The 20705-nt window shown below is 38.5% G+C and overlaps 3 protein-coding genes across 5 annotated transcripts; all 3 read left to right on the top strand.

The window, feature by feature from the left end:
• Window positions 1-254: 254 nt before the first annotated feature.
• Window positions 255-10031, top strand: LOC115970796 (F-box protein SKIP17-like). 3 transcript variants are annotated; one of them, XM_031090406.1, is made up of 13 exons: window positions 255-661; window positions 3507-3682; window positions 4668-4862; window positions 4947-5057; window positions 5630-5715; window positions 5807-5928; window positions 7923-7987; window positions 8288-8360; window positions 8507-8569; window positions 8678-8742; window positions 8829-8903; window positions 8999-9209; window positions 9672-10031. In XM_031090406.1, the coding sequence occupies exons 1-13, from the start codon at window positions 335-337 to the stop codon at window positions 9717-9719; spliced, it is 1617 nt and encodes a 538-aa protein (XP_030946266.1). In that variant the 5' UTR covers window positions 255-334; the 3' UTR covers window positions 9720-10031. The 3 variants fall into 3 exon arrangements, with proteins under 3 accessions (XP_030946266.1, XP_030946267.1, XP_030946268.1); XM_031090407.1 differs by having other exon boundaries at window positions 8999-9265; XM_031090408.1 differs by lacking the exons at window positions 4668-4862; window positions 4947-5057.
• A 22-nt stretch (window positions 10032-10053) lies between these two features.
• On the top strand, window positions 10054-12956 carry LOC115970797 (COMPASS-like H3K4 histone methylase component WDR5B). Its single transcript, XM_031090409.1, has 2 exons — window positions 10054-11439; window positions 12593-12956. The coding sequence occupies exons 1-2, from the start codon at window positions 10768-10770 to the stop codon at window positions 12881-12883; spliced, it is 963 nt and encodes a 320-aa protein (XP_030946269.1). The 5' UTR covers window positions 10054-10767; the 3' UTR covers window positions 12884-12956.
• Window positions 12957-14436: 1480 nt separating this feature from the next.
• On the top strand, window positions 14437-15165 carry LOC115970379. Its single transcript, XM_031090019.1, has 2 exons — window positions 14437-14937; window positions 15010-15165. Exons 1-2 carry the CDS (start codon window positions 14437-14439, stop codon window positions 15163-15165), a joined length of 657 nt encoding a protein of 218 aa, XP_030945879.1.
• The last annotated feature ends 5540 nt before the right edge of the window (window positions 15166-20705 follow it).

Raw genomic sequence — 20705 nt, 5'->3', positions numbered from 1 at the left:
GTCTCTTATTGGTTCTTTTAGCATTTTCTTTTACTGTGAGATTGATTATCTTTTTATTTAACTATTTCGTATATCGCATGAGTTAGCGACTAGTATATATATATAAATAAAAATAGAATAAAGAGAAAAGAAAAACGAGTGGCGTCATATATATTCCAAAATTCCAACTTTTCATTTTCCCAAATATTAAAAAAAAGAAAAAAGAAGAAGACAAATTAGCTATGTTTCAATCACACCAGTAGATTCTCAAAAAAAAAAAAAAAAAAAAAAAAAAGTCCTCTGTTTCAATCTCTCTGTGTGAGCTAGCCATATCCGGTTTCTAGCAGTAGCAGGTATGGGCACCCTTCTCCTCCACAACCCAATATCGATGGCAAAACGCCCTTGCCCTTCACAAATTTCACCGGCAGCCCCGCCGCCTCTCAACCAAATGGACGAGCTTCTAGAGACTTTCCTATCCTCTTCCTCCTCTCTCTCCGTTGACCTCTCCTTCGACCGCCTCCTCGAGTCCCGAGCTTCCAGCGACTCCGACCAAGCTCATCTCATCGACACCGCCGTCGCCTTGGGCTCCGCCCTCCTCCACGCCGCCAAACGCTCCGCTCGCAAACGCGCCTCCTCTCACAACTCCCTCTATTGGCCTCTCCCTCGCGAGCTCACCATCAACGTACGCTTTCTCTCTCTCTCTCCCTCTGTAACTTCTCTCAATTTCGTGTCCAAATTTGTCTTACGCTGCGTTTTGCTTTGATTTCTGCCAAATGTGTGGTTCGGATTATTAGATTGAATGATTTGCAATGCTGATTTTGGATTGAAATGATAATCAATTGACTGTGATTGTGATTCTAGGTATAATTCAATCCTCACAGTGGTTCTTTCTGTAATTTTTGTCAATCTCATGTCTCTTTTTGTTTTGATGGTGAAAATTTGTGGTTGAGATTCGTAGATGAATTCATGCAATGTTGATTTTGGATAGAAATAATGAGTTCTTTTGTGTCCAATTTGTTTCGTAACCAAAACGCTGCGTATTGCTTTGATTTCTTCAAAATGTGTGGTTCAGAGTATTAGATTGAATAATTGCAATGCTGATTTTGGATAGAAATGATCATCAATTGACTGTGATTGTGATTCTAGGCAATGGAACTTTCTGTAATTTCTCTCAATTTTGTATCCTAATTTGTTTTGAATTGTTGAAATTTGTGGTTGAGATTTGTAGATGAATGCTTGCAATGTAGAATTTGTTTTGGAATGACAATTTGAGTAATTTCTAACAGTGGTTCTCTCTGAAATTTCTCTCAAATTCGTGTCCAATTTGTTTCATTACCATACACTGCATTTTGCTTTGATTTCTTCCAAATGTGTGGTTCAGATTTGTAGATTGTATGATTGTAATGCTGATTTTGTATAGAAATTATAATTAATTGAGTAGTTAGTGTGTGATTATGATTCTAAGTATAATTCCAGTCTCGCAGTGGCTCTTTCTGTAATTTTCTCAACTTTGTGTCCCAATTTGTTTTGATGTTGAAAATTTGTGGTTGAGATTTGTATATGAATGCTTGCAATGTTGATTTTGGATAGAAATGATGAGTTCTTATGTTCTCTCTCTCTTGCATGGCTCGCTCTAAAATTTCTCTCAATTTTGTGTCCAATTTGTTTCATCAACAACACACTGTGTTTTGCTTTGATTTCTTCAAAATGTGTGGTTTGGATTATTAGGCTGGATGATTGCAATGTTGATTTTGAATAGAAACGATAGTTAATTGAGTAGTTAGTGTATGATTGTGATTCTAGGTATAATTCCATTCTCACAGTGGCTCTTTCTGTAATTCTCTCAATTTCAAGTCCTAATTTTTTTTTTTTTTTTTGAATTGTTGAAAATTTGTGGTTGAGATTCGTATATGAATGCTTGCAATGTTGATTTTGGATAGAAATTATCATGAATTGAGTAATTTCTCAAAGTTGTTCTCTCTATAATTTCACTCAATTTCATGTACAGTTTGGTCATCACCATACACTGATTTTCTTTGATTTCTTCAAAATGTGTGGTTCAGATTTGTAGATTGAATCATTGCAATGTCGATTTTTGATCGAAATGATCATAGATTGAGTAATTTCTCGCAGTGGCTCTTTCTGTAATTTCTCTCAATTTCGTGTCCCAATTTGTTTTGATGTTGAAAATTTGTAGTTGAGGTTTGTAGATGAATTCTGTAATGTTGATTTTGGATAGAAATGATCATGAATTGAGTTTTATATAAAGTTTCGATGTGATTTTGCTCTATTGCATATGTATAATGATATTAAGAATGTGAAAAATTATGTGTTAGGGCTTTGTGGAAAACTGGAAAGGAAATGTGTGGTTGGATTGGATGTTATGTTGTGTATGTGTGGCTCTTTCTGAAATGTCCCTCAATTTTGTGGTCCAATTCGTTTCATTCTGTATTTTGCTTTGATTTCTCTCTAATTTACTTTGATGTTGAAATGTGGTTGAGATTTCTCGATGAATGCTTGCAATGTTGATTTTGGATAGAAAGATGATGATCTGGTTGGATTCATTGTTGATTGAGAGCAGAGTATGCCTTTGAGATTCTAGAATAGTTAATTACATTGCATTACATAACATATATTTTTATGTTGCGATTATGGTGCTCTATTTTGGTTTGTTATAAGTAATGAAAAATATATTAAATATGCAAAAAGTGTGTCAGCTAAGTATACAGGAAGTCAGGGACAAAGTACAATCATGTGCAAAAATTACAAGAGTCCATAAAAGCATGAACTGAAAAAAAAAAAAAAAAAAAAAAGGATCAAAATCCTAACACCACAACCCAATCCAAAAGAGTTTTAAAGAAGAAACGTTTAAGATCTGGAACTGTTTTTTCAGAATCCTCAAAGCTCTAGTTATTTCTCTCCCGCCAAATGCACCACATCAAACAATGTGGGACAGCCATCCAAATAGCACCATTTCCATGTCACACAAACTTTCTTGCTAACAAGCTAATAAAAGCTCAACCACCATCTTCAGCATAACCCAATGAATACCAAATAAGGTGAACACCATATACCACAAGTCAAAGGCAATAGAACAGTGGGTAAGGTGGTGGTCTACTGATTCCACATTCCTTTTACACATAAAACACCAATCTAAAATCCAAATTTTCAGTTTCTGTAGATTATCAATTGTCAAAATTTTCCCCAAAACTGTAGTCCAAACAAAAAAAGCAACTCTAGGAGGGACCTTAGGCTTCCAAATAGTCTTCCAAGGGAAGGACTGGTCTATGCTTCCAGTCAAGACCTGGTAATATGATTGAACCTCAAAACCTCTTCTCTTGGTAGGTATCCAACAAGTCTTATCCTCCCCAACTCCTCTCAAAGAGACTGCATAAATACTATCCATGAAATTGGATAAAGACTCCCATTCCCAATCCTGATGGTGCTCTATTGCATTGCTTTAATGACTTTAAGAATGTGAAAAGTTATCTCTTAGGACTTAGTGGAAAGGAAATGTGTGATTGTAGGTATTTTCAATGCTTGATACACAAAGCCTATGCTATGCGGCAGCAGCTTGTTCAATGTTCAATAAGTATGCGAGAGATCCTCCATGCTATGCTAATATTGACTTGACAACAATTGTCCCGAAAGTTAACAATGCAGTTGTGTCCACGATGATCCATCGAGCTGGAACATCACTTCAGTAAGAATATTCTTCAGCTAAGAAAATCCTTCATTATGCTGCGTTCTATATTTACTCCTACATGAATCTTGGATTGTATTTTGCTCAATTTACTTATTATGATAACTGTGGCTCAATGGTTGTGCAAACAGAACTCAAAATGATTAATTACTTGATAAATTTGAAAAATATAATCAATAGAAAATATGAAAGTCATCTAATTATTTAAAACATAAGCATAACATTTTATAAGTTCTATTATGCTTTACAAAATATGTGCAATCATAATAGTCATGTTCAAACCCAAGTATATGGTTCAGTCAAGCCATAGCCAATAGTAAACTATCCTTGATCATGTTTTTTAATATGTTTAGAAAAAAAGAGGGGGGGAGGGGGGGTGGGGAGAGAGAAGAAAAGAAGAAGAAGAAGGATGGGTTTCTTTAGTATAGCATCATAATAATCGTGCATGTATCATCAATGGTTGTGTCATTTACTTTATTATCCAATGGTTAGTTACTTAGTGTTAGTGATTCACATATATTTAAAAAAAAAAAAAAAAAAAAAACCTTAGGCATGCCTTATAGCACCCAAAGGGCGTGCTTGAGGTGCGCTTCATTGAATGCATTTAGCTTCAACCAAGCGAAGCGCTTTGGCCAACTCCAACGTTTGAGTTTTAAGCATACCTAAGTGCACTTTTAAGAACATCATATCTAATTTGATACTTCTGTGTTGCTGTAATTAGGTTCTGTTGTGCTCATATATTAGGGACATAAGGTTTGATGATCCTGTGAAACTCTGTTGCTCTACTTTGTCAATTTTTAAGGTTTTTATTGCAGATGCAGAGGCCCATAAGCTGTTATAGAAAGTTCTTTGTGCAACAAATGACTATGCAAGTTTTTTGAGCAATTGGCTGTTTGTCTAGTAAATGCTTTAATCATGCATGTATGGTAGTCTCTTTTTCATAATTTCTATCTTTTTTCTGTGTCTCTCTTAAATGATTATTCAGGTCTCTTAAGCTTGGTATAGTTCCAGGCCCAATAGTATCACCTGGATCTTGTCAGCCGTTGGTTTATTCCATCAGAAATTCAGTTGATGTGTCTAAGTTTTCGTGGAATGATAAGAGATCAAGACAAGGGAAGGAGTCATCAATTCTTACTAGATCATGCTTAAGCCCTTTAGTTGGGGACAATGGTGCTCCAGGGTACTGCTGAATCCTTTCGCTTGAAAATTTGGCATTTATAAGTGACTTGTTTTATTCATAAAATTTTATTTTTCATATTTTAAGGACTCTTTTGAGAAGGTTACACCTTTACAATATTGAAAGAATGGATAACACATCACTTTGTGGGGCATTGTCGGCTTGTACATCTCTCCTTGATCTGGAAATTGTTGGCCTGTAAGTTGGCTTGAACTGATTCTTGCTGATTTAAGAAATGTGAATTTGTTGGTTTTAGATATCTATGAGCCGACTTTTTCTTCCCTGCATTCTTCTTGGTTTAAGCACGCTATAAGAAAATATTTGAGCATCAGGTTATGGCTACTGGACAATAACTTGCATGCCCATGTTGTTAGTTGTTACAAGGTAGGAATCAGCATATATGCGTGTCTATGCTGTTAGCCTTTTGCTTGTACATGAGTCGCTTTTGATGCTGAATATGTGCATTTTTGTGCTAATGTCATCTGAATTTTGTTATATTATACATTATGGTTTGTTGATTTTTTTTGTACTGCTTGCTTTAGTGGATGTTCATTCTGAATTTGAGTAGATGGAGTGATTTTTTTTATTGTTTAATCATTTACTGAATGAAGAATACAACCGATCTTCTCTTCTCTGAACAAATGTTACTCTATTAGTTTGGGCCTTCAATTTTGTAAGTTAGCAGCACATTTTGGTCTTTATAAACTGCATATCTATTTCCTTTAGTACTTTCAATAACTTTTTTTTCCCACTTATTTTGAATTGACTAGTCATGTTGAATTGAGGCAAACATTGATGTCCGTGAGTGCAAACTGTCACTTAATAGAGCGACTGTTCTTTGAGTCTTCAAAAACAGGTTCAGTGTCTCCTTCATTAGGATGTTTTCTTATCATGCTATCAAAAAAAGAAAATATTCTGATTACCATGTGTTTCTTTTTAAACATCAGGCAGGGATGACAGTTTGAAAACACCAACATGCACTGATCTGGTAGAAAATTGTCCTCATCTAACTTCATTGGCACTTAGAGGGTTTAAGCTCCATGATAACAAAGTTCGTGTACTTGTTAAGGTATGCTCCTTGGCAACATGAGAATCAATATTAGACATGTATTTGGTTTATGAAAATTTTCCATGTTAGTTTTTGTTACTAACAATAAATCTGTTATGTAATTTTCCTTCACAAACATATGACTTAATTGATGCTTGAGTTTAATGCCCTGAATCGTCTTTTTTTTGGGTAAATTACACACACACACACACACACCCAAGTGAGTCTTGAATCCATGACCCTACCCTCCACCTAGCACATGCAAGGGGAGGAGGTGCTAGTTGAGCTAGAGCTTATTGGCTTTATGCCCTGAATCTGTTATTGCCTTAGTATCTCATTCAATATGGCAACAAAGCAAGCTAATGCCTAAGGAATGAGTATTATAACTAGAAAGGACGTGTAAACTAACTCCATATTGTGGAAGGAATGCTTAGTGGATTTTCCTGAGTTTAAGGAGCATGCTTAATGAACTGTAGTCTTGTAGGATGTATGAATCCATAAAAAAGAGTACCTTTGAGATTCTGACAAAAATATTAGACATTCATTATGTTTGAGAGTGCTTTGTTCTTAAACTCACCTGATAATTCATGGACAAGGAATCTTACTACTACTTATATATGGTGCCCTTTTCAAGCTGGATTTACTAAAGTAGTCTTGCATTTCTGTCAAACACAGCTTTTGTAACTTTCCCCCATTAAATTATTTTATATTTTTATTACCATATATTTCTCCTCTTTTTGAACTTGTGATATTATAGCACCAAAAAACGAAAAAAAAATTAGTGGAACCTTCTTATTAAATGGAAGTATAAATTTTCACTCTTTGAAGCCCCCATATGGGAAGTGGATCCGTTTTTAACTGATAAAAAAAAAAGATTGATCTGTTTCTCACATTGGAAGGTATATGATGTGAATCTTAGATATGTGAAATTTTGGAATTCAGCTGGTCTTTTTTTTTTGGATAAGTAATTGCAATTTATTAAATATTAAAAAGTGTACACAGAGCGTATACAAGTCATAGAAAACAGCAATGCAAGGAAAAAAGAAAGAAAAACAAGAAACAAGCTGTAATATTAACAGCACAAATGTAGAGTCTCTAGAAACTCCATCCAAGAATACGTTGAGAGAGTAAAGGACATCGATCCCCATTCGTAGAGTCTTCAAATATAAAAACTTCAGACTTGGCACAGTGGACTCACTATCCTTGAAAGTGTGGTGATTCCTTTCACCCCAAATGCACCACATCAAACACGCTGGGGCTGCCCCCCACACTGTCACATATCTACGAGGATCCATTATACCATTCCAAGACTCAGCATGGGAAGAACGGAACACTTTGCATAACCCAAGAAATCCCAGCTAGGCAGAAGAGAAAAGCCCACAGATCAGAACCAACTGGGCAATGCAACAAGTGACTTATAGTTTCACCACCTGATCTGCACAAAGAACACCAATCTGCTATAAAAATGCGCCTGTGTCACAGATTTTCCGTTATCAGAATTTTACCCAGGGCTGCCTCCCACACAAATAAAGAAACTCTAGGTGGGAAAGATTTTTCCGAATGAACTTCAAAGGGAACTTGGATGTATTAGTACCTCTAGTTCGAAGCACTCTATATAAACTTTTGATTTGAAGTCCTTTCTTAGGAGAAGGGATCCAAACCAATTTATCACTATCAGGAGTACTAACCTTTGCCGCATATAAACCATCCAATTTATCACTGTCAGGAGGAATTCAGTTGGTCTTATAAGCTTATTATTGTCAATCATACTATGTAGTGTTATTTGTTAACTCAACACAGAAGGTGAAAGTTTGAGTCATATATCCATTACTGTGAAATGGGCTTTTACATTGTTATTCTATTGGTTAGATATATCATTTTCAAAGTTTGCATAGTGGGTAATTGTTTATTTTCTTGGAATTTCTTTGGCCCTTATTATATGAATCAAAACTTAGTTACAGAGAACTACTTTGAGTTGAACTGTGATAGTCCAATCTTTGTCGGTGCTCATGCAGGGATTTCGGAAACTAAGATATGTTGACTTTTCAACATCTTACTCTATCACTGGAGGCTTTTTAAGGTCAGTGAATCTTCAATGCACAAGACTTTTTGAGAGTCATTCTATATTTTTGTATTTTGGAAAAGATTCTTCCCAATTCAAATGGATTCAATTCATGGCTTGAATTAATTATTACAAATCTAAAGTTGTATCTAGGGCAATGTCATTTAAAATGTTAAAGGATGTGGCTCTGTGTACATTATTAGATATAAGAAATAAAATCTTAACTGTAAAATGCACTTTCAGGATCCTGTTCCTTTTATTTGAATCGTCTCTTTTAGATGCATTATCTCATTAGATAAGTCATCTTTTTGTGCTTAGGAACCTTGGAAGCAGCATGGGTGGAAATCTACTTGAGGTCTTGATTTTAAGGGACTGCATGCATCTCAAAGAGGTACAATGATCTCCCTCTCCCTGCCAATGAGCTCCGGCTCACATGGTACCTCAGGCTGTGGATTCAAAGCCCACTGAGTGCGCATGTAACTGGCCAATTAAAAGAAAAAATGATCTCTCTTTTTAACATTCAATTTTTGTGTGCAGGTTGAAGTTGCCCGGTTATTGACAGCTGTTATCGAAGGGGATTATAAGTGCCTTAAACATCTTGTGGGTGGATAGAAATTTTGATAATACAACTTTTTTATGTAAATGTGATTTTGAAATTATGGCTTGATGTGTAGTTTCTCTTCTAATTCTTAATACTACTTCAAATAGGACATATCCAACAAGGAAGGTTTAGCTTCTGAGGGTGACTGGTATGATAGATGCTACAAATCTAGGTAATGGTTCTCCCTTCTTGATTATCTCTGTCATGACTATATAGCCTTAATTTCTATTTAAACTAATTTTGGTTTATATTGTGCAGTGTCATTCCTATAAAGCAGGTTTTGGCAGAAAGGCCTGATGTCTGTTTGCTGGCTGAGTTTCCAACTGAAGGAAGGTTGGTTTAGTCTTCATTTATTATGGTTGATCCAATGGAATGGTGTCTTTGGAACAATGTATGATACTGTTCTGGGAATCTGGCTTGTTTTGCAGTTACATTGATATTGATCAAATGGCTGACATCGTGCAAGAGAGTGACGTTGGTCTGCCGTCACAGCTTAGCAGTCACATATCAGATGCTTCAATGTTTACAAGCTCGTCTGAGAGTAGCTACAACAGTGATCAAGGTAGTGGCAATGAGGATGGCCATGATGCCAATTACGTTATGTATGAGGAAAGCTCAGATGAAGTGGAAATTGATTTGGTAACGCCTTCTCTCTCTCTCTCTGATGAAAATTATGGAATCTGACCATCTGGAAGGTTGGTATTTCTGTTAGGAATACTTGAGTTTAAGTTAGCTTTAAAAATTGTATAGCAAGGTCACTTTTAAATAACACCTTAATGGCTCTTCCATGCTAATAATACAAGACATGTAATTTACTGCAAGGTTTTTTGAGGATTGCAGATGTTGGGTAAATGCCATGTCGGTCTTACTTGTGGCTCACAATATAGCATTGTCTTGAAGCATGATTCTTGTATCTTCTTCACTGGTCCAGCAGTGCTTAAAATTTTCTTATCCCATTAAGTGATTGATAATGTTTGTTAGTGGTTACCCCCTGTAGTGCTGGCTCTGTGGGCTATGATTAAAAATGTAGCTGTCTTTGCACACGCAGCATTTGTGAAAAATGTTGCTGTTTCTTACACACTCTTCTGCTTTCTCTAACAGAATGGAGGCTTTTATGGAGCGCAGGCTGAAGTTTCATTGGCAAGTTAATTCATGGACCTTGTTGGCCATTTATCCCCGACTTTATTACAGCTGGTGGCTGGGGGCTTTTGAATTTGCAAAATATCCCAGTTTGGTTTATAACGTCCAGTAGCGGCTTCCTGTCCAATTTACCAAGATGGAATGCCACCTTGAGGGCCTTTTACGCCTGTCTTTTATTTTTTTTTTCCCCCAATTATCAACCATTCCTGTTCTGTTAGTCTTGAGGGTAATGGTTGATGCTTTCACCTGTCTCTAAATCAATAAGTATCTACTATCAAGGGAACCTTCTTCCATTTTTTGTTTTTGTTTTTGGTTTTTGTGTGTGGGGGGGGGGGGGGGGGGGAGGAGGAAGAGGGTGGCGTCCTTTTTAGTACCAATCTTTAATGTAAAATCTGTTGTTATTTTCTTTTCTTTTTTCTACTTGTATTTTTCCCTTGTAATTTTTACAGTCACATATGCTAAAACCAATTTTATCAGTCTTGTAGGATCCTGTAATTGTATCTCACCCTGCCAGATGATATTGATAAACTATACATCAAATATAAGTTCATATGGTATGATAGAACTGTTTTTTGGGTTGTAGAGTTTTATATAAAATCAGTAGCAACTGGTCAACAAAATGACTATTAGATCAATTGTAGATGAAATTTTCTCTCATGTTCCTTGTTCTATGATAAGGCACCTAAAAAAAAACTAAAATGAGTATAAATGGAAAGAACCTTGTGTTGACGTCAAAATTGAATATTCCATGTAGCGCAACGGATATTAAGGAGGAAGAGGCAAAGAAATTCACCTTGTTTTGCTGCAAGAAATATGGTGGCAACATGAATAAATTGGTGCCAACAGTACACTTTTTAAATGCCATGTGTCTGTTGTTCGACTTAAGAAGAAGTCTAGTAAGAAGTAGTCCTTCCTTCCTTCCTTTTAATAATAATGATAATGATAATAGAGAATAATACTAGAGAATAGTGGGTGGTGTGGAGAACGTGAATCCCAAAGGCAGCGGCAGGGGCAGGGTGGCATCGATCTCGATCATAATTGATCAGTGATCATCACCATGTCAAGCAGTGGCACAACTCCAACAAACCAAACAACATACAAACCGTACCGGCACCTGAAAACCCTAACAGGCCACACACGCGCGGTGTCGTGCGTGAAATTCTCAAACGACGGAAACCTGTTAGCCTCAGCCTCGTTAGACAAAACCCTGATCATCTGGTCCGCCCAAAGCCTGACTCTCCTCCACCGCCTGAGCGGCCACTCCGAGGGCATCTCCGACCTGGCCTGGTCCTCCGACTCGCACTACATCTGCTCCGCCTCCGACGACCGCACTCTCCGCATCTGGGACGCACGCGCCTCCAGCAGCGACTCCTCCCACGTCAAGACCCTGAAGGGGCACTCCAATTTGGTGTTCTGCGTGAACTTCAGCCCCCAATCGAATCTGATCGTGTCTGGGTCTTTCGACGAAACGGTGCGTGTTTGGGAGGTGAAGACTGGGAAGTGTTTGCATGCGATCAAGGCGCATTCTATGCCTGTTACGTCTGTGCATTTCAATCGAGATGGGTCGTTGATTGTATCGGCGAGTCACGATGGGAGTTGTAAGATTTGGGATTCGTCTAAGGGTACGCTTTTGAAAACGCTTATTGATGATAAGGTTCCTTCTGTTTCGTTTGCTAAGTTCTCTCCAAACGGCAAGTTCATCCTCCTTGCCACGCTAAACGACACCCTCGTAAGTTTCTCTCTTCCTTTTTTTCTTTTTTCAATTTTTGGGTATAAGATATTTTGAGTTAAAATGCTACTAGTAGGAGTTGGTGTTGATTAACTTTGTGTAAACTTTAGTGTAAATATATACCAGGAAAAACAAGCGGCCTTAAACTTAAAAGGATGTGAATACTAAATAGTATTTTAGCCATTTTTATATTGTGTTTTAAGCATTGTTATTTATTGTTGATTAATTTTGTGTAGATTTAAGAGTGCGAAAATGATAAGGAAAACAATGCAGGTTTCGCATTTATGAAATGGGTAATTTAAAGTAATTTGATTAGCAAATATCTGCTTGATTGTGAGCAAAAGAGTTTCGAGTTTTATGTATTTTATTTTTTGATGGTTTGAGTTCAAACATTTCACTTTTGGTTTGTGTACCTTTTCGATATGATTATGGATTTTGAGAGTAAATTTAATGATAAAAAAGATGTGGGTTCGGCTTTTGTTTATTTTTTTTTCTTAAAAAATTGTGCACTAAGCATTGCAGTTGATTAATTTTGCATAGAGTTAAGAGTGTAAATCTAAAGGGAAAGAAAATTGTGGGTCTGGCATTTTCTGGTTTGTGTAATGGGCAATTCAAAAGAATTTAATTTGCGGATTTCAGCTTGATTTGGATTGTAAGCATCCTGAAATTGCTTTAATATCCATTTTTAAGTCAATGGCAAAGGGCAGTGGAATGGGTTTGCATTATTGGATTATATGAGGCACTTTTGTAATTGTTTTAGTAGCACTACCATGTAAATTTAAGAGAAATGGATCTGTTATGATTGGTAATTCAACCTTGGTGCCAACAAGTTAGTGTTGTATTAGAAACATGAGGAAACTTTTATGTGTGGCTAAAATGTATTAGATTTTTTTTGAAACATTAAGGATAAAGGTAGGTAGTCATAAATCCAGTGTGTGCAGAGTATTCAGTAGATGTTTCTGATAGCTTGACCATGTTAGTTTATCCTTTGTGGTAATTTTGAAAAACTTGAGGAAAGAATGAAATTAGAATGTGCAGTCTGACTCTAATGGTCCTATTGTTCTTAATGGACTGAGGATATAGTTTCTTGTTTTTACCGTTTTCAAATACCCTTGTAATGTTCCTTTTTCTGTTTTTCCAATTCTTGGTGCAGAAGCTGTCAAACTACTCTACTGGAAAGTTTTTGAAGGTTTACACAGGGCATGTGAACAAAGTTTACTGCATAACATCCACGTTTTCTGTCACAAATGGGAAATACATTGTTAGTGGGTCGGAGGATAACTGTGTTTATTTGTGGGATCTTCAGCAGAAAACTATGATCCAAAAACTGGAGGGCCACTCTGATACTGTCATTTCTGTTACTTGTCACCCAGCTGAGAACAAAATTGCTTCTGCAGGCCTTGATCGTGATAGAACTATTAAGGTCTGGGTTCAAGATCCATGATTTGTTAAGAAAAGATATGATTGTTTAAGAAACTGTATGGGGATCAATGTATAAATTAACTTTTTTTTTTTTTAATTTGAATTAAATATAAAATGTATGGTTCTTTTAATAGGTAACTTTTTAAAACATTTTTTTTTTGAGAAGGTTTCAACTTATAGTGTCCACTCTTGATGATAGCTCTTTATTATCAGACTAAGACTCTAATCAGTTTTTGGTATAGACGGAAATTAAACCTCAAATATTTTATACAAATATTATAGATTTTACCAATTGAACTAACTGAAATTCACTTTTTAATAAATAATTGAGTGCTTATGAATGCGATTTTGCATTTTTATGTATATGATCTTTAAGGTTATTAAAAAAAAAAGTGAAAGTTCTTTTTTCAGTCATCTTATTTTTGATAATTCATAACATAGCAAATAATCCATAACCCAAATTTTCTAAATAGAACAAGAAATACATTATACATTATTTATTTCTTAATTTCTCAAAATTACATTATTTATTTCTTAATTTCTCAAAATTGACTTATTTATAGTACATAAATTGAATATCTATATTTAATCTAGATTTCAAATTAGATAGTATGAAGGGTCGATCATCCCTTCTCTCTAAATGCAAAGAAAAAAAGGTCGTATACAAGTTGTTTCTCCTTGAATAAAAAGGATGGGATTTTTTGAGTTAGGGTTTTGTTTCTCCTCTAACGGTGAACCAAAAAATTGGTCTATCTCTAGTTCGTCCATTGTGCGTCCAAGATTAGGAAGGTCGTCCACCTAATATATTAAATGTTCAGAATTGCAATAGAGATTTAACCTATGAATGCCTCCGAAGGAGGTTGTTCAAGTGCAAGAAGGTCATCCAGCATGGAGTCACCTAGACAACCGCCCAACACTTAGAAATTTTCAGAGTAAATCTCTATCCAAAAACTTATAATTCCGATTACGTTCTACCATCCTGAAGTGGGAGTGAAATTCTTATTTAGCGCTCTAACTTCCCTCTAAGTTCTTAACTTCCAATAGTAGTTATAGAAGTTTGGTCTCAACCTTTTAATTGCCACCCTAATCGCACTCAACAGTCCGCACCTACTATGCAACTGCCTTCTGTCCAACAAATGCAGTCCATGGCAATCGCCATGGCAGAGTTAACCCGTTAGAATCAGGAGTTAACTCGTGAGATCAATCAAAGAAGGCAACGTCATGAACAGTATATAGAAGGGCAAATTCAGAGTCAAGAAGCTAGAGAAGGAGAAAATGTTGAGCGTGAGAATCACTCAAGGGGTACCGTTTCACGCAAGGTGCCACACTTGGAAAAGGAGATGGATCAACGAGGAGAGCTATGGACGAGATGGGGGAAAATATGAGAATGACGAATCATGTAGATGACTTAGTTTATCTAATTGATTCCCTTTTTATAATGTCCATCAACAGTCATCCCCTGCCTTCAAAGTTCAAGATGCCTGCATTAGACTTATATGATGAAACGTGTGACCTATGTGATCACATTGCCACCTTCAAGATCAAGATGCACTTTCAGGGGTTTTGGACGAGATAATGTGTAGGGTCTTCCCAACCACCCTTAAAGGACCAGCAGGAGTGTGGTTTAGTAAGATTCCTCCAAATACCATTAGTTCCTTCAAGGAGTTGAGTAAGTTGTTCGTCAATAACTTCATTAAAGGTCAAAGGCATAAGCACTCCTCGTCCAGTTTGCTGACTATAAAGCAAGGAGATAATAAAAGTTTACGGTCCTTCATCACTCGCTTCAACAGGGAAGCCTTGATGGTGGACGAGATGGATGATAAGCTGCTATTAGCAACCTTCCACAATGGAGTTAGTTCAGATTTATTCATCCACAAGCTCTATGATCAAGAACCACAGACCACAGCTAAACTCATCCACTCAGCCCAAAGTTTCATGAATGTAAAAAATGCGATCATTGCCAAGAAGAGGAAGAGAGTAGAACGGATGGAAGCGAAGCTCCCACGTCATTCTGAACAAGACACTCATCCAAAGAAGGTCCGAACTGGAGAAAAGAAGAATAGAGACAACATGGAGGCAGGTTCATCTTTAGGACGAAGTTTGCATTACACACCCTTGAACATTCTACTTGATCAAGTATTTATGTAGATCAAGGATGACCCATCCTTGAAGTGGCTAGAGAAGATGAAGGGAGATCCTAATAAGCGTAATAAGAACAAGTATTGCCGTTTCCATAGAGACCACAGACATGACATGAACGAATGCTATAACTTGAAGCAGCAGATTGAGAATCTCATCAAGTAAGGAAAGTTGAGGAATTTTCTTAGACAATATCATAAGGACGAAAAGTTAAAGGGAAAGGTAGAAGAGCCGTCATGACCCCCACTTGGAGAAATAAGAGTTATTGTAGGAGGAACTTCAGCAGGATGATCCTCCAAGTCAAGGAAGACTTACTTGAAGGTGGTGCAGAATGTTCAACTCTCTGGACGACCATCAAGGACTAAGGGGGCAAACGAGCAGGCTATCACCTTCACGAACGAGGATGCTAGAAGGGTCCATCATCCACATGACGATGCAGTCGTTATAACCTTGCTTATTGCAGACTACACAACTAGAAGGGTGCTAATAGATAATAAGAGTTCAATAGATATCCTATATTATCTCGCCTTCTAGTAGATGAGGTTTGGAAGAGATCAACTTCATCCAGTGAACGCACCTTTAGTTAGATCAACCAATGAATGCACCCATCGTGGTAGGGGCATATCCACAGCGGATAACTAAAGAGGTGGATTTCCTTGTTGTAGATTGCTTGTCTTTCAACAATGCCATCATTGGACGACCAACTCTAAATAGTTGGAAGGCAATGACGTCCACCTACCACCTATCTGTCAAGTTTCCAACAGATTATGGAATAGGGCAAGTACAAGGAGATTAGTTAGCAACTAGAGAATGTTACTTAGCCATGTTGGCTATAGACGAGCATGTGCAGACAATGAATATAGAAGAGAGAAGGGTTGCTACAAAGCCCATTGAAGTACTGGAAGATGTTCCTCTGGACAAAAGTAACCCTGAGGTTTATCAGGATTGGAACAAGTATGGAAGAGAAGATGAAGCAAGATCTTGTCCATTTCTTAAAAAAAAGCATTGATGTTGTTGCGTGGAGTCACGAAGACATGCTAGGGATTAACCCAAGTGTCATTATCCATCGTCTGAATGTGTATCCTTCCTCTAAGCCCGTTCGTTAGACAAAGAGGGTCTTTGCTCCTAAACAAGATAATGTTATCAAGGAAGAAGTCCAGAAGTTAACCACGATAAAGTTTATTCGGGAAGTTTATTACTCTGATTAGTTAGCTAATGTGGTGATGGTCAAGAAGGCTAATGGAAAATGGAGAATGTGTGTGGACTTCACTAATTTAAACAAGGTTTGCCCCAAGGATAGCTATCCATTGTCCTGTATTGAGGTGCTAGTAGACTCAACAACGGGTCATAAGTTGGTAAGTTTCATGGACGCCTTCTTAGGTTATAACCAGATAAGGATGGACGAGGTAGATCAAGAGAAGACATCCTTCATTACCAGTCAAGGTTTGTTTTGCTACAAAGTGATGCCCTTCGGTTTGAAGAACGCTGGGGCAACCTATTAAAGGCTAGTCAATCATATGTTTCGTATACAGATAGGACAGAATGTAGAGGTATATGTGAATGACATGTTGGTGAAAAGTTTAGACAAGAAAAAGCATCTAGACTACCTTTTTTTTAAGGTTTCTTATGTATTTGGATCCCCAATATTGCTCTACTGTTGCTCTTTTGAAAAGATTCATTTAATTAGTTGAATTGTTCTTTATGTTAATATTTACATACATACCATTCATTTTCCTATAATATATAACATGGGAAATGGGATTTTCTTATTCTCTTTTATGTCTTAAAAATGTGAGATGAGATTTACTTAAACCAGATTATGCCTTTGTATGGAAACCAAGAACAACAAGATTCAGTTATATCTTCTTTTGTATGGCTACACTTGTTATAACTGGCTTTCTATATTAGAAATGATTGAGCTACCCTGTTCTCTCCCTAATGAAGTTTTTGTTTTAATTTCAATTGGAGATGTGGAGCCGCTATGATAGGCCCCAAATTGTTTTGATCAAGATATGGCCAATCAATAATTTGGCAAGTTTGTTCTTTTGTCTTCCCTAGTAGGCTTTTTATTCATGACAACATGAAAAATTGATTTGAAATAGCCAAGTTGTGAGTTTTTTATGTCCATTAGTTAGCCATATAGGTTGATTAAGTGTATTAAGTACTGTACGACACTGAGGTGCCCAGATCGAATTGGGCCTTAGATTCAGGCCCAGTAGCATAGCCCAATTTTTCAATCCTTTTTTATTCTACCCTCACAAACTACAAGTCCAAGTCTCGTCACCTAACCACTGCTCGGTGTAAAATGCCCGAATAATAAAGAAAGACTAAAATCCGAACATACCATAGCATGCTCGGCAATTTCCAGGAAACATCACTATCGAGCATATTCGCTTGAGTTGGAACCAAGTTCCAAGGCCACAATTGCTGCATTCCACTCTCACCTAAACATCCACTTATAATAGATAATATTGGACCTTCAATTGCACTAACTATGGCAGTAATCATGATCTCTCCACTAATTTAGAGCTATAAATAGGAGAAGTTGGGGAAGGAAAAAGGGGGGTTGGGAGGTTCACAAAAGAGATAGAGAAGAGAGCAAAACAACGATTCAGAAAGAGAGAGAATAAACTACGTTGAGTCTCTGTTCCGAGAACGACCCAAAGTAGGAAATCCTAAGCCCACCTTATAAGTAAGTTGTGAGCCCAAGTGAGGTTAAGCCCAAAAGCCTCATTTCCGGTGCGCACAATTGGCGCCTACCGTGGGGCTATCCTACGAAGCTGTGATTCGACTGAGACTCAAACGTGGGAAATGTCCGAAGGGCGTTCGGGAGGCCAAGCCGAGAGCGGATCGGTAGGATCTTCTCGGGACTCCACATGGCGGGAAAGAAGGCAGAATCTGGCTTGAGGGAAGGGTCAGACCAGACTCACCGAACAACATCAGGTGCCTTGGGGCACGGGCAACGTGATGAGAGAGACCAAGAGCTGGAGCGGTTGTGCAGACTAGTGAGGGATCTGGAGTTAGAGGCAAAGGGTTGGCCCCAGAGAAGGGACCGAGACAACTGAGAAAGGAGGGATGGTAGTGTGGGAAATCGAGGCGAGGAGAGCTTTAGCTAGTTCGGTCCCCTACGATTCCGAGATCGTTCACTTTCCTAAGAATCACACCGACACAGGAACCGCTTGTATTCCCGCGAGACGTGTCAGTGCCGGAATCGTTCACATTCACGCGGATATGACTACCGTGGTTCGAATTCCCCGGAGGAACGGCAACCCTACGATGCTGCCATGGACGCAATGAGCCGGGCCTTACGAAGAGCTGCTCGGTCACTATTCTCAAATGAAATTGGACAGGCCCCTATGCCGAGTCGATTTACATGGCCATCATTTAACTCCTACGATGGGAAAACAGACCCGGCGGAACACGTCAATCATTATATCCATATGATGTCTTTGCATGCACACAATGATATACTGATGTGTAAGGTGTTCCCTTCTAGTCTCGGCTCCACGGCCTTAAGATGGTTTAATGGGTTACAAAAAGGTTCCATTCGCAGTTTTGCCAAGCTGATCTAGGAGTTTGGTGCTCGATTTGTGACGTGCAGCCGGGTGCCGCAACCGGTGGACGCACTACTTTCCATAAAAATGAGGGTCGGCGAAATCCTTCGGAGTTATGCCAATCGATATTGGGAGCTATACAATGAAATCGGTAGGGGCAATGAGAAGATTGCGGCAAGCAATTTCAGGATGGGGCTTCCCGAAGACTCTGAACTACAGGAGTCGTTGATGAAAAGACCTCCCGAGGATATGAGGCAACTTATGAGACGTATTGAGAAGTATAAACGTCTCGAAGATGATTGGTTGCAGAATAAAGGTAAGGCCTCGTTGCTTGGTCGCTCCCAACAAGGCGTTTTTCCAACGAGACCAAAGAAGGATTTCAGGATGCAGGAACTAGAAACACAAATTGGAAGGGTGAATGAATGTGGTGTTCAAAGAGCCGGTACACAAAATTTTAGACCGGATTAAGAATGAATCATTCTTCAAGTGGTCGAACAAGATGGGGGGCGGCCCATCCCAGAGGAATAAAAACTTGTACTGCATATACCACAGAGATAAAGGGCACACCACCGAGCAGTGTTAGGTATTAAAAGATCATCTGGGGCAACTAGTGAAGGCAGGATATTTGAAAGAGTTCGTAGTGGATTCCGGTAACCGGGATGCCGGCCATGGTGCTCAGCAGAAAGGGAACCCCCTCCCGCCGCCATTGGGAGTGATCGAGGTCATCCATGCTGCCCTGAGGGGTGCGGCCATAACCAGAAGATGAGTATTAACAGTGACATCCAAAGAAACCTGCACGGAAAGACAATCACTCGGAAAGAGGATGAAAGTTGGCTGGCTGGCAATTTCTTTTGACAAGGAAGATCTGGAGGGAACGATCCAACCCCATGATGATGCGTTGGTAGTAACAGCGCAGATAAGCGGCTTCTTAGTAAAAAAGGTGATGATAGACCAAGGAAGCAGAGCCAATGTAATGTACCCAGATTTGTTCGAGGGGCTCGGATTAAAAAATCAGGACTTGATGAAGTATGATACGCCGTTGGTCTCATTTGATGGAATAGTGGTGATCCCCGAGGGTCAAATTTCTCTTTCGGTGAATATGGAGGGCAAGGAAGTGATGGTGACCTTTATAGTAGTCAGATCGTTCTCCTTGTACATGGCAATCCTGGGAAGGCCGTGGATTCACGCAATAAAGGTTGTTCTGTCCACCCTGCATGTGAAAGTTAAATTTCCCATTGAGCATGGAGTTGTCGTGGTACGAGGAAACCAGCAAGTGGCTAGGCAGTGCCTGGTCGCCATGGTCAGGTGGAAAGACGAGCAGGTTTAACAAAAGGAAACCACCAAAAGAGCATCTTCATAGCAATTACAGAAGCCCTGAGAAGAAGTAGAGGCAAGTTGTGCCGAGGAGGTTTTGAAGGTCAAAATTTTTCCAGACACTGACAGGTATTTCCAAATAGGGATGAGCATGAAAGACTGAGATAAGGTAGAAATATTGTTATGCCTTTTGCAGAATGTGGATGTCTTTGCATGGAGTCCGTACGAAGTGCCCGGAGTAGACCCCGAGTTCATTGTCCATAAGCTCAACGTGGACCCATCATTCCCCCCGAAGAAGCGAAAGTCGAGAAGAGCATCGAAAGAGCATGTTGACGTGGTCAAGTTGGAAGTCCAGAGGCTAAAGGAAGCTGGGGTGATAAGAGAAATATTCTTCCCAGAATGGTTAGCAAATACAGTGGTAGCAAAGAAAAAGAATGGCAAGTGGAGGGTTTGTGTGGACTTCACAAACTTAAACCGGGCATGCCCTAAAGACCCGTTTCTAATGCCGAAGATTGATCAATTGGTAGATGCTACAAACGGACACCCGAGGATGAGCTTCTTGGATGCCTTTTAGGGGTATCATCAGATTGCTCTAGCACCTAAGGACCGAGAAAAGACAGCATTCATTTCCCCGGATGCAAACTATCACTATAACGTAATGCCATTTGGGTTGAAGAATGCCAAAGCCACGTACCAACGGATGATGACAAGGATGTTCCAAGAAAAAATTGGGTGCACGGTAGAAGTTACGTTGACGATATGGTAGTAAAGAGTAAACAGGAAGCACAGCATGTAGAAGATCTTCGGGGAGTGTTTAAGGTACTCTGGCAACGGGGA

The sequence above is a fragment of the Quercus lobata genome, chromosome 12 (genome assembly GCF_001633185.2).
Source record: "Quercus lobata isolate SW786 chromosome 12, ValleyOak3.0 Primary Assembly, whole genome shotgun sequence".
NCBI classification, from domain to species: Eukaryota; Viridiplantae; Streptophyta; class Magnoliopsida; order Fagales; family Fagaceae; genus Quercus; species Quercus lobata.
Note: the sequence above shows the minus strand (reverse complement) of the source record. Positions and strands in the feature narration are given on the sequence as shown.

What these genes read in the sequence shown, in the direction of transcription:
- LOC115970379 (XM_031090019.1), top strand. Translation starts at nt 14,437, where the DNA reads ATGTGTAGGGTCTTCCCAACCACCCTTAAAGGACCAGCAGGAGTGTGG. An exon ending in AGAATAGAGACAACATGGAG is followed by an intron (nt 14,938 to 15,009) that starts GCAGGTTCATCT and finishes GTATTTATGTAG; the next exon opens with ATCAAGGATGACCCATCCTT.
- LOC115970797 (XM_031090409.1), top strand. Translation starts at nt 10,768, where the DNA reads ATGTCAAGCAGTGGCACAACTCCAACAAACCAAACAACATACAAACCG. An exon ending in CCACGCTAAACGACACCCTC is followed by an intron (nt 11,440 to 12,592) that starts GTAAGTTTCTCT and finishes TTCTTGGTGCAG; the next exon opens with AAGCTGTCAAACTACTCTAC.
- LOC115970796 (XM_031090406.1), top strand. Translation starts at nt 335, where the DNA reads ATGGGCACCCTTCTCCTCCACAACCCAATATCGATGGCAAAACGCCCT. An exon ending in ATAAGTGCCTTAAACATCTT is followed by an intron (nt 8,570 to 8,677) that starts GTGGGTGGATAG and finishes TACTTCAAATAG; the next exon opens with GACATATCCAACAAGGAAGG. An exon ending in GATAGATGCTACAAATCTAG is followed by an intron (nt 8,743 to 8,828) that starts GTAATGGTTCTC and finishes TATATTGTGCAG; the next exon opens with TGTCATTCCTATAAAGCAGG.